This window comes from Panthera uncia, chromosome B1 (assembly GCF_023721935.1).
Source record: "Panthera uncia isolate 11264 chromosome B1, Puncia_PCG_1.0, whole genome shotgun sequence".
In the NCBI taxonomy this organism is placed as follows: Eukaryota; Metazoa; Chordata; class Mammalia; order Carnivora; family Felidae; genus Panthera; species Panthera uncia.
The window spans coordinates 183,875,250-183,888,113 of record NC_064811.1 but is presented as its reverse complement, the minus strand read 5'-3'; the positions used below and the strand labels follow the sequence as shown (position 1 = coordinate 183,888,113).

The following is a 12,864-nucleotide window of genomic DNA, read 5'->3' as shown; positions in this document are numbered from 1 at the left end:
ACTTTGGCAAATTTGGATAACATTTGGGGTTCGATAATAAAATACTACACAGACCAGAAAAAAAATCAGAAAAATTTAAACAGTAGCCAAGCATGCAAGAGAAAAAAAATCAATAAAATGTCTTTACAAATAGAATATTGCCTTGAATCAATAATTTTAAATATCATGAAGAGCTGTAGGAAGAGAATGTCAACAGTACAGAGAAGAATTCTATCAGATAGTGAATTGTGTTAAACATTGACTTTGTTAGCTTGAAATCATTTTCCACGTCTGTACATACATTTAGGTTATAAGTTTTTGAATGATAAATACTTGTCTGAGAAAGTTATTGTAGCTTGCAGAGGTGATTCATTTTAAATTAGAGAATGGCTTGGATATTGAAATAATCAGCCTCTCAAAGGTTGGATATTGAAACAATCAGAATCTCAGTCCTACATGCTGCAGGGGGATAATGTTTATTATGAAAGGGAAAATGGAGACCTAAGAGAATTTATGCAATTTCCATAATGTTGCCAAAGAGAATTCAATCCTAAATCTTTAGTTTCTGACTGATTTCACTTATCATTCATATTGTCCACTTAAAAAAAATGAGCATTAAAAAAACAACATAAAAAGTACTAATTGTAGAATACATACTAATAATAACATGATAGCATTATTTCTGTAGTATTTTATAATTTCAAGGCAATAGGTAGGTGGATGGGTGGATGGGTGGGCAGAATCTAAATCTATTCTCCTAGCATCCCTGTGACACAAGATGGGGAACTAAGGCTTAGACAGATTGAACAACTAGACCCAACACATAGTACAAATAAAGGTATCGCAGATAGAAAGGACTCAGCCTGGGTCTTCAGATTTTAATTCCTGTGCCCCTTCCGCTGTTCCGCACTGGGTTGTATGCTGGAGTAAGAAATACTGATCATTTATCTGTGAATTTGGAGTTTCAGGGTTTTTTTTTTTTTTTAATCTACCTGAGGAGATCTATATAAGAACAAATAAAAGAAAATGTGGGGAAGTGCTTTGAAAATTGAGAATTGCTCTATGTGCACAAGTACAAAGCACTAGGCCTCCTAAATAAGAGGTTATTTTTATACTTCATCTGCAGAAATCAGATCAAAATAGCTGTCTGTGAAAAGTGCACCGCACACAACAATCTCACAAGTTGCCTACTTTCCTTTTCTCAAGCTTGAAAAACGTTTCACACCTGAATTAATAAATTTGCAAAATAAAATTGTAGGACTGAAAATCTAAATGCCTTTAATAATAGGGGTTAGCTTGATAAGGGCGCTGGAAAATACTCCTGTTTTAAATGGAAATGTTCATCATAAGATGACCAGCAGTTTTTGCAAAATCAGTTATGGATGAGAACAATATAAAAGAGGCTTTACTTTTATCACAAAAGGTTTAGATTTTCAATTAAGACACCGGAGCTGAGTTTTGAGGAATACTCTGGATCTGTTCTAATTGCCCATGTCCCAGAAGTCAGACCTTTGTTAGAATTCTATTTACTTTATATCTGAATTCTCTGGATATTAAATGAATCATAGGACAGCATCACTTTAAGGAAGAAGAGACTGTAACAGGCAAAATGAACCTTTATGAAAAAAAGATTTCTGAAAGGAGAAACTGACTCAATAATATTGTCCAAAATGTATTGGCTTTTGTTTGTTTTAATGTTTATTGAGAAAGAGAGCACGCATGAGCAGAGGAGGGGCAGGGAGAGAGGGAGACAGAATCCGAAGCAGAATCTTGGCCGTCAGCACAGAGCCTGACGTCGGGCTCAAACCCACGAACTGCAAGACCGTGACTTGAGCCGAAGTCGGACGCTTAACTGAGCCACCCAGGTGCCCCCAAATGTATGGTTTTTATTTTTATTGTGGGATTGGGGCGTTTGGTTCATAAACGGATATTTTGTTTGATGTTTTGGGCTTTAAAGATCCCACAGAACACTGGTTTTTAAATCACCAGTAAACTATGAAACTAGCCACCTTCAGGACCCCAGTAGAGACATCCCAAACTGATTTTGCAGGAGAGATTGTCTGATTCTTTATTCTGTAACACGGTGAAGGGCTTCCTTCTATCTTTGAACACCTATCTATCTTCCTTCTATCTTCCTTCCATCTTTGAACACCTAAGAGTGACGTGCTCACTCATGTGAACCCCCCGTTCTTTAGACGTGTGTTGTCACCAACAAGCGGCCAGGCTGGCTGCCAACCTAGCCTGTTCCTCCTAAGTGGTTACATTTTTGAAGGCATCACAACAGGCCTAGAAGAGCTAGTCCAGGTGGTCCAACCAGAGGCCAGAAAGCTCCCCCAGGGGGACTGTTCACGCCCATACCCCGTGGGTCAGTTCATCATAAGTGTCCCCAGCACATCCCACCCAAATTCACAAGAACCTGCATAAATCCCAGGGATCCAACCTATTGTCTCTGTGTAGTCGGTTACTTCGTTCTCTGCCAAGAAGGGAGAACTACTTGGGAAATGTCTAAACCTCGGGAGCATTTCTTGGGAAATAAAACAGGGAAACTAGATGTTCTGCTGAGATATTTTTTAGCAGATAGGAGACGAATCACCTAGACAGTTTAGGACAAGTGAGACATACTTTCATCATAACACCATTTCCTAGGTCTGTGATGCCTGTTATCACTGTATGTGTACATAACATTGCACTCACAATTCTTTTTTTAATTTTTTGTAATGTTTATTATTTTTGAGAGAGCGAGCATGGGAGGGGCAGAGAGAGAGGGGGACAGAGGATCCAAAGCGGGCTCCATGCTGAGAGCAGCCAGCCCCATGTGGGGCTCGAACTCATGAACCGTGAGATCATAACCTGAGCCAAAGTCAAATGCTCAACCGACTGAGCCACCCAGGAGCCCTGCACCCACAATTCTTATTGCTAGTCAATCTCACAACATTAGAATGTCCAACTTCACAGTGAGTTTAATCACCATACGAAAAAGGATACTAGAAGCAGAAAGACTCAGATTTTGTCCCACCCCATCATTTTGCTGATGTGAAAACAGTCCGGGGAGATGGTGATTTATCTGTAATCACAGATCCATTCAGTAAAGAAGGCCTGGAGTCCAGGTTCTAGATCAGTTCTCTTTACAGGCTCCTCCCACACTTCCCTGTAGGATCCGGTGACAGGTTTGTCCCCAACACAGGAGTACTTGACTATAAGCACATGCATATACTTGTTTGCACCCCATATGTGATGACAAATCCACCTCTATCATCATGCCTTGCCCCTGAACTTTCTCCTGACATTTGAGTTAATAAGGGAAGCTTCCATATGCCCCTTCCATACCACCTGTGCCCATTCTCACAGGATCCCAAGCGAGTCAGAACTTAGAACAAGGCAGATTGCCCTCAGGAGCTCATGAATGGCAGGTGACCCAGATATTCTGAGTTTTATTTCAGACATATTACTCCTTTGAATTATTTTGCAGGGTAGCACAGAAGCCAAAATATAGATGAACTTTTCTTTTAAGGCATTTGTAAGAGAACTTCTAGAATATGATACATTTGTAAGTTCAGGGCTATCTTTTTTTCCGATGCAGGACACAATTAGGAAACAGATGCACATGTGACCTCTTTGAAGAGATCAAACCTAATGATGGTGATTAAAAGATATTGAAGAACAGAGTCAGAAACCGTGGTGGAGAAGAAAAGAGAAAGCGAAGGAAGAGAAGGAAAGAGAGCAAAGAGAAAATGACAGCCAGGGATACAGTGAACAGAGTGGTCAAGGGCTCAATCAAGGTAGCTGTGAACACATTCAATGGGACCTAGCCAGGAATACTGGTGAACTGATGGTGAGGGTGGCCAAGGGCACTGGGGGAGGCAGTGAGCCTCAGCTTTCCTTATCTGAGCAAAGGATACAAACAAAGAGTCAAGTTCAATACAGGCAACCAATTGTTTGTGGATGGTAAAAGAGAAAACATTCACGTTGGCGGTTTCCAGTACTTAGACTTGGCATAAGTTCTAGTTCAAGCTGTGAATAATAATAATACTGCCATCTCTCAACACCCTTATTTCATTTCCAAAAGTGACGGTCATGTGTGTATACATGAGGAAAAATATATTAAGCTGCGTATTCATGTTCTGTGTACTTTATTGTCTGCGTTATGCCTTGACTTCAAAATAGTGGGGTTTTTTTTTAATTTAATGTGTATTTTAGGTGGGGAGGGTCAGAGAGAGGGAGACACAGAATCTGAAGCAGGCTCCAGGCTCTCAGCTGTCAGCACAGAGCCCGATGCAGGGCTTGAACTCACAAGCTGTGAGATCATGACCTGAGCCGAAGTAAGACACTTAACTGACTGAGCCACCCAGGCACCCCTCAAAATAGTATTTTTTAAGTAGGCATGCCTGCCTAAGACTGTAAGAATCTTAAAAACAGCCCTGGGGCATCCAAGGTTTGCAGCTTCTCTGAGTAGAAACGCAAGGATAGAGACAATACAGGCCTGAAAGAAACCAGTGCGTTCAGTCTTGTACCTAACAGGAGTTACACTCAAGCAGAGAACACAGTGCTGATGATGATCTAGTCTTACAGTCATTCTGGGAACTTTTTAATTTGCTTCTTTTTATAATACTGACAGTTTACCCCAGTGCGTACCAGATTTAAAAATAATAGTAATCTCCTATAGGCAGGTATCTTTCTAAAATAGTATGGTGCTGTCTTCTTAAACAGAATACACCTGCTGTTTCAGGAGGAATTAATGGTGAGCGGAGTTCTTCTTCACAACATTCCCTCCAGAGATTGTGCTTTTCAGTTTTTCAGACCTGTTGTTAATGAGTCAGTTTCAACCCGTGCTGTTGGCCGCGTGTGTTGTTCCTTTAAATGCGTCAGTCATCCTCCTAATTTATGGCTTATAATCTGGACACGAGCCTCAGCGCTCTACGGTGCTGTAAGAACAAATCAGGGGCGCCTGGGTGGCTCAGTCAGTCAAATGTCTGACTCTTAATTTCAGCTCAGATCGTGATCTCATGGTTCGTGAGTTCAAGCCCTGCATCAGGCTCTGTGCTCATGGTGTGGGGCCTGCTTGGGATTCTCTCTGTCCCTCACTCTCTGCCCTTTCTCTCCCTCTCTCTCAAAATAAATAGACTTAGTAAAAAATTCTAAGAACAAATCAGCAATCAGGGCGTGTCTGTTATTTGCTTCTTTCCATTTACTGGCTCTATTCTAGATAGGTTAATTGCCAGATCACTGAATTTTCAATAGGCAAGATACTAGACTTTTGCTTTATTTTTTTTTAGTAAAAGTTTTTAAAAAAATTTTTTTTAACGTTTATTTTTGAGACAGAGAGAGACAGAGCATGAACGAGGGAGGGTCAGAGAGAGGGAGACACAGAATCTGAAACAGGCTCCAGGCTCCGAGCTGTCAGCACAGAGCCCGACGCGGGGCTGGAACTCACGGACCGCGAGATTGTGACCTGAGCCGAAGTCGGCCGCTTAACCGACTGAGCCACCCAGGCGCCCCTAGTAAAAGTTTTTTTAAAGCATAATATACACAGAGGAAAGTATACAAATTGTAAGTTTAGAGTGCATGGTTTTTAACAAGTTTTAACAAAAAAGACTTAAGGGTTTTTAATACACCCTCGTTAGCTATACCTAGAAAAAAAGAACACATAACATTACCTACTTCGTCCTTTTCAAAGTATGCATCATTTTCCACATGCGATGTGTCCTCTCCCATACGCATGGTCTCACTAGGTAACTGCAACAATTGTGTGAGGCTAAGAGATGAGAGGTTTTCTGTACTTGACAAATGGGGACGGTGAGGCTTGGATAACTTACCTGATGTCTCAGATCACAAAGTAGAGAGCAACGATACTAATCCTAGTGTCCCAGGGCAGGACTCTTCCCATTACTAGGCTGTGAAATTGACTCAGAAGATGGAACGTGGTGGTACCAACTCTAGTCTCACAGTTTGGACAGGAGAGAGCTGCACCCCAGAAGCTAAGAGCCTGGTGGGCTTTTGGAGCCCGTGTCCGCTCCGACTGACCAGTGCCCCTGAGATACGGCTGTGAAACATTTTAAATTTCTTCTCGGGGAAGTCACCTGTCAACATACCCTCTTAGGCGAGGGAGGGGCGTAAATTAAGCCCGCCATTATACCAGATTTCCAAAGGAAACGTCAAAGCTGCAGATGCCTTAGTTTTCTTATTTCCTTACCTCATTTCTTCTGTTCTCTTCTTTGAGTCTTATCTCATTAATACCAACACAATAATTTAACTGAAATGGGAGGATCGAACAATCATGAGAACTTTTGATAAGCATCCTATAACTCATTGGAATCAGCGCTCTCTCTCTCTCTGTTTCAAAATTCCAACCATTCTAGAAAGCCTCAAATGGTTAGAATTGCAGCAGTGGTACAAGTGAAGAAACAAAATCCCAATTATAAAAATATGACAGGTCTAAAGCTTTGCAAATGAAAGCTCACAACGGGTCTCCCGGCTAGCCACAGAAATGCAGTGTGCCCTAGGCGGCCTTATTGAAAACTTGCTATTGAATACAAAATACAAAGTAGTGTGGAAGGCACCCTTTGTACAACTATTTTTCACAAAACAGAAGAAGCTGAATTGTTTCAGGCATGTGAATGTTTTTTAAAATGAAAGTTCTTGCAAGACCCCAACGTCCCCAATGACGTAATAGTTGCTATCAGCAAGGCAGAATGAGCTCTGGGGACAAGCTCTGTGGGTTCGATACCCTGCTCCACCGTGTGCCTAGAGTGCACACAACCAATCTGTGTCCTCAGTTCCTCCCCTGTGAGGAGGCCAAGGGTAGCACCCTACTACAGCGCTTCCCCAAGGATTCAGTTTACGTGGCTTTCAGAACTGTGTCTGGCCCACAGAAAACTGCTTTTATTGCTAGGAGGGAAGGAGCCTCTTTTGTGTCTGTTTTTGCAAGGAGACAGGAATGCATGGAACGGGTCAGAGCAAAAGTCCAGTTATCAAATCCTAATCCAAGAAATTAAAGCAATCACTAACACAATGAGGAGGCTGCGAAGCAGATTAACCTATTATAAGCAGAGCCAGCACCCCCCAGATCCCAGAAATAGAGGGAACAGTGGAGACTGGCAGGAAATCAGCCATGATGAGAAAGCAGGCTTCCCCCACTGCTTTGCTCCTGGAGATGACAGGTAATTTTTTTTTAAGATTTTTTCTAATAAGACCTTTTAAAAATTTTTTAATGCTTCTTTTTGAGAGAGAGAGAACGTGACAGTGTGTGAGCAGAGGAGAGGCAGAGAGAGAAGGAGACACAGAATCTGAAGCAGGCTCCAAGCTCTGAGCTGTCAGCACAGAGCCCCCACATGGGGCTTGAACCCATGAACTGTGAGATCGTGACCTGAGCCAAAGTCGGACTTAACCAACTGAGCCACCCAGGTGTCCTTGTTTGTGTTTTTAGATTTCACATTTAAGAGAGACTATATGGTACTGGTCTTTTCTCTGACTTATTTCAGATAGCATAATGCACTGAAGGTCTATCCATGTTGTCACAAATGGCAAGATTTCATTTGTGTGTGTGTGTGTGTAACTTCTGTACATATGTATGCATGTGTATGTATATATATATGTGTTCATATATGTATGTATATATATAGTACATCTTTCTCCATTCATTGTTGATGGACACAAAAGTTGTTTCCATATCCCGGCTATTGCAAATAATCCCCCAGCGAACATGGGGGTGCCGGTATCTTTCTGAGTTAGCATTTTTGTTTTTGCTTGGCACGGAACTGCTGGATCATCTGGTTGTTCTATTTTTAATTTTTTAAGGTTTATTTATTTATTTTGAGAGTGAGAGAAAGTGTGAGTGGGGGAGGGGCACAGAGCGAGGAGAGAGCGAGAATCCCAAGCAGGCTCTGCACTACCAGGCAGAGGTGGGGCTCAAACGCACGAACTGTGAGATCATGACCTGAGCTGAAGTGGAACGCTTAGGCGACTGAGCCACCCAGGTGCCCCTATTTGTAACTTTTTGAGGAACCTCCATACTGTTCCACAGTGGCTGCCCCGATTTGCATCCTAACAATTTACAACAGTGCACAGGGTTCCCTTTTCTCCACATCCTCACCAGCCCTTGTTATCTCTTCCTTTTGATAATAGCCATTTGATGGGGGTGGAGCGATACCTCATTATGGTTTTGATTTGCATTTCCCTGATGGGTTACGTTGAGCATCCTTTCGCGTGTTTGTTGACCATCTGGATGTCATCTTTGAAAAAACTGTCTATTCAGACCTTCTGCCTGTTTTTAAATCAGATTACTTTTTTGCTGCTGAGGTGTATGATTTCTGTATATATTATATATATCGTATTATATATTCTGTATATATATTCCATATATATTATATATATCGTATATATATTATATATATCGTATATATATTATATATCTTATATAATATTTTAAGTATTAGCCCCTTATCTAACATGGATCGCCAATAGTCTCTCCCAGTCACCAGGTTGCCTTTTCATTTTGTTGATAGTTTCCTTTCCTGTGCAGAAGCTTTTTAGTCTGATGTAATCCCAGCTCTTTATTTTTGCTTTTGTTCCTCCTCCTTTTGGTGTCAGATTCAAAAAATCATCACCAAGACCGATGCCAAGGAGCTTACTGCCTATGTTTTCTTCAAAGAGCCTCTTCTTGAAGGCAGAATTCCTCTAGTTTAAGCCCAATCGTATGTGAAATGAGGTTATTCAATGGACTAACTCAAATTCACTTTGTGTTAGCAGATGATAATCAAGTTAATTCTTTTTCTAAAAAAGATTTTTTTTTTTTTTTTTTCAGAGAATGTGAGCAGGGCGGGGGGTGGGAGGTAGAAAGCAAGAGGGACAGAGGATCTGAAGCAGGTTCTGTGCTGCCAGCAAAGAGCCCCACGTGGGGCTGGAATCACGAACCAGGAGATCATGACCTGAGCTGACATCAAGGGTCGGATGCTTACCTGACTGAGCTTAAACCATTCACTGTCGCAAGCATTATAGAGAAAAAGGGGGCCCTCCCAGAGGGCAGCTAAAGAAAATTAGAGTGTGACCTACTACCTTATTAGAACAAAAAATACTGCTTTTTGACAAACATGTAAGTGCAAGGTTCTTTCCCCTCCCCACCCCCACCTCCAGAAAGTCAGCCTCCAGCTAAAGAGCTAAGTACCTCATCACTTAAAGATCTGAACACCCCCTGTCCTATGCAAGGCCGTCCATGGTCTCCCACCCAAGATAAACCAATTTCAGTTCATTGCTTGGACGATAAAGCAAGTTAAACTCAAACACAAAATTAGCTTAGGTAGTAGATTATATGTAAATATACTCTTTTCTGTAACAATTTCTTTTAAAATGGCAACAAGTTTACATTCTAACTTGGAGGAGTAATAACCTCATTTAGGAGCCTTCATGAGTCTTTGTCAATTGCGTGCCCAAAACTGAAAACTACTCCTGACAACAAAACTAAAATAATGGCATTATCATTTCACCAGCTTTTATATTTTCTCCTATTTTAACAAAGTTGGGAGGAACAATTGGTAAGCTCATTGATCTGATTGGCAAGGACTTCTTGAGGAACTTTCTGCAATCTCTCAATCCAGTAAAAGCTCCGAAACCGAAAACCGTACGGTGGGGGTTTCCCCTAAAATAAAGAGGATCTGACTCTGGTCGAGTTTTCTACCCCCTTGGGGACTTCAGACTCCCTGTTTTCTTGGAGGGGAGGGGATAGAGAGAGAGAAAAGAGAAAACTTACACATGCAGGTTAAAGGAAAAGTAAAGTGACAGGCTTCTGTCCCTTTGGGGAAAAATTAAGCCCCCAGTTTGTAAGAAAAAAGCGCACTTTTTTAGAAAAAGCTAACGGACAGCTGGGGCCAGGGGGCTGCGTTCCGGAAAGTGGCCAGGAAGGAGGGGAGGCGGCCGTCCGGTGAAGGTTGGGGGGCGGCCGGGCCCCCCGCCCCGGAGCCCCTACCTGCGTTTCGCAGCTTCTTGTTCCGATACACGGACAGGATGACCAGGAGGTTGCCCAGGACGTCCACCACGATGGTGAAGATGAGGGTGAAAGCGAGCGTGCAGGCCAGCCAGGAGGGTCGCGGCCGCGCCCCCTCCCCGCCGCCGGGCGCCCGCTGCGAGGCGTTGAGCAGCGCGCTGCCGTTGCCCTTCAGGGTCCCGCCCGGGGCGCCCCACGACGCTGCCATCGCGCCTGCCCTCGGAGCGCGGCGCGGTGCCACCCGGCCCGCGCGGCTCAGGGCTCCTCCGGGCCCTGCCCGCGTCTACGGTCTACGCCCCATCCCGAGCGCTCCCCCGTGGCCGCCCTGCCCGCTCCCCCGCTTCCCCGCCACCTGCAGCCCGGGGACACAGGGCAGCCGCCCGGAGGCTCCTCGGTCCCCCGGGGCTCAGCCCGTGGCCACAGCGCCCCCGTGCGGTCTGCCTGCGCCGGGCCGCCCGAGCTCCAGCCTGGCAGCGCGCCCCGCGAAGCCACAGGTGGAAAAAAGTCAAGGAACTTTCTCAAGTGTTGCACCATTCGTGGAACAGAAATCATCTTCCCCAGCTCCTCCGCCCCCCGTACTGCAAAGGCAAGCCAGAATTTTCATAATCTTCCCCCCCACAAAGCTACTTTTATTTTGATCTTTCTTGAACACTGTAAAGGTTCACTAGGTCAACTCTGTCTCCTTCAATTAAAAATAAAAATAACTTTTCCAATTTAAAAATTCCAAGTTCTCAGCCTCAACCTCTGTGCGTGCCTCTAGTTGCTGCCCCCGGTGGAGAATCCGGACCCTGGAAATGGCCCCTTGAAATGGCGAGAAGATTCCACCGGGAGGGCTGATTCAAAGCAAGTGTGCACTTTTCGTTTCGATTTCAAACGTCAGCGGACTGAATGGTTTCAGAGTAGCCGCAGTCTTGCTTCGGCAGCCGCTTTTTCTCCAGCTGACTTCTTCCAGGAGTGGTACCGATCCTAGCCGTGTGCTCTCTCCCTGTAGACGTCCAAGATTAGGTTTGGCACATACTCACCCTCGAGCTTTTAACAAGAGCTTCACTCGGGGCGCCTGGGTGGCTCAGTTGGTTAAGCGTGGACTCGACATCGGCTCGGGTCACGATCTCCTGGTTTGTGAATTCAAGCCCCACATCTGGCTCTGTGCGGACAGCTCCAAGCCTGCGAGGGATTCTCTGTCCCCTGTCTCTCTGCCCTCCCCAATCTGCAAAGTCCTAGGTTCCAATCAATTCCATGGCATTCATGAATGTACTTGTTCGGGAAGTAATTCACAGACTTGGCTCAAAACACAGCCCTTACCCTCCAAATGGCAGGGTGTGTGTGCTATGGGGCATTTGTGAGCTACAGAAGTGACGTGCAGGAAGGGCAGCATTAAGGAAGGAACTTAGAAATTAATAGGCACATTAAATAAGTTGAGTAATAGAGGTTTTTAATTAATTTAAATTTTTAAGTAGGCTCCTTGCCAGATGTGGGGCTTGAACACATGACCCTGAGATCAAGAGTCAGATGCTCTACCAGCTGAGCCCCCCAGGCATCCCAATAAATGTTAGTTTTTAGAACAGTTTTCGACATACAGCAGAATTGAAAGTACAGAGATTTCCCAGATACCCCCATCGTCTCAGAAGCACAGCGTCCCTACTGGCTACAGCCCACATCACCGTGATACATTTATTGCAATCTGTGAACCCACACTGACTCATCGTTGTCCGAAGTCACAGTTGACAGTAGGGTTCATTCTTGGTGGTGTACATTTTGTGGGTTTGGACGATTGGATAATGACACGCATCTACCATTGTTTGCGTCCACTGCCTACAAATCCTCTGTGCTCGGCCTCTTTTTCACTCCCTGTTCTCTTCCCTCAAAACCACTGATCTTTTTAGTGTCTTTAGTTTTTGCCGCTTTCAGAATGTCCCGTAGTTTGGTATCGTATGTTGTGTCACCTGGCCAGGTTGGTTGGCTTCGTTCACTCAGTAATCTGCTTTTGGGTTTCTTCAATGCCTTTTCATTGCTTAACAGCTCATTCTTTGTAGTGCAGAATACTATTCCATTGTCTGGATGTCCCACAGTTTACTTATCCTTTCGCCTAACAAAGGGCATCTCCATTGCTTCCCAAGTTGTGGCTGTTGTGAATAAAGCTGCTATAAACATCCACGTGCAGATTTTTGGGTGGACAGAGGTTTTTAGCTCCTTTGGGTAAATGCCAAGGAGCACCGTTGCTGGAGTGTATCTTAAGAGTATGTTTAGTTTTATAACAGTCCACCAAATTGTCTTCCAAGGGGCTGGACCATTTTACATTCCCCTCCCCCCTCCCCCCACCAGCAATGAGCGAGAGTTCCTGTTGCTCCAAATCCTCATCAGCATTTGGTATCGTCAGTGTTCCAGATTTGGACCATTCTAGCAGGTCTGTAGTGTTATCTCCTTGTTTTAATTTTTTTTTTTTCAACGTTTTTTATTTATTTTTGGGACAGAGAGAGACAGAGCATGAACGGGGGAGGGGCAGAGAGAGAGGGAAACACAGAATCGGAAACAGGCTCCAGGCTCCGAGCCATCAGCCCAGAGCCTGACGCGGGGCTCGAACTCACGGACCGCGAGATCGTGACCTGGCTGAAGCCGGACGCTTAACCGACTGCGCCACCCAGGCGCCCCATCTCCTTGTTTTAATTGCAGTTCCCTAGAGACATAGGATGTTGAAAGTCTTTTCATATGCTTCCTCGTCTGAATGTCTTCTTTGGTGAGGTGACTGTTCAGGTCTTTCGCCCGTTTTTTAAATTGCATTATTGTTTTCCTCACTGTTTTTTTTTTTTTTTTTAACAAAATCTTTTTTTTTTAAGTTTATTTATTTAGAGAGAGAAAGCAGGATAGGAGCAGAGATAGAGCGAGAGAGAATCCCAAGCAGGCTTTACACT

The 12,864-nt window shown here is 44.1% G+C and overlaps 1 protein-coding gene across 1 annotated transcript in view; it reads right to left on the bottom strand.

Annotated features, from left to right (window-relative positions):
- The window catches only part of MTNR1A (melatonin receptor 1A), a 39,645-nt gene extending 29,472 nt beyond the window's left edge, over positions 1–10,173 (bottom strand). Inside the window, exon 1 of the mRNA XM_049631773.1 lies at positions 9,938–10,173. Within this exon, the coding sequence (XP_049487730.1) occupies positions 9,938–10,163 (226 nt within the window). The 5' untranslated portion in view covers positions 10,164–10,173. The remainder of the gene's footprint in view (positions 1–9,937) is intronic.
- Positions 10,174–12,864: the final 2,691 nt, after the last annotated feature.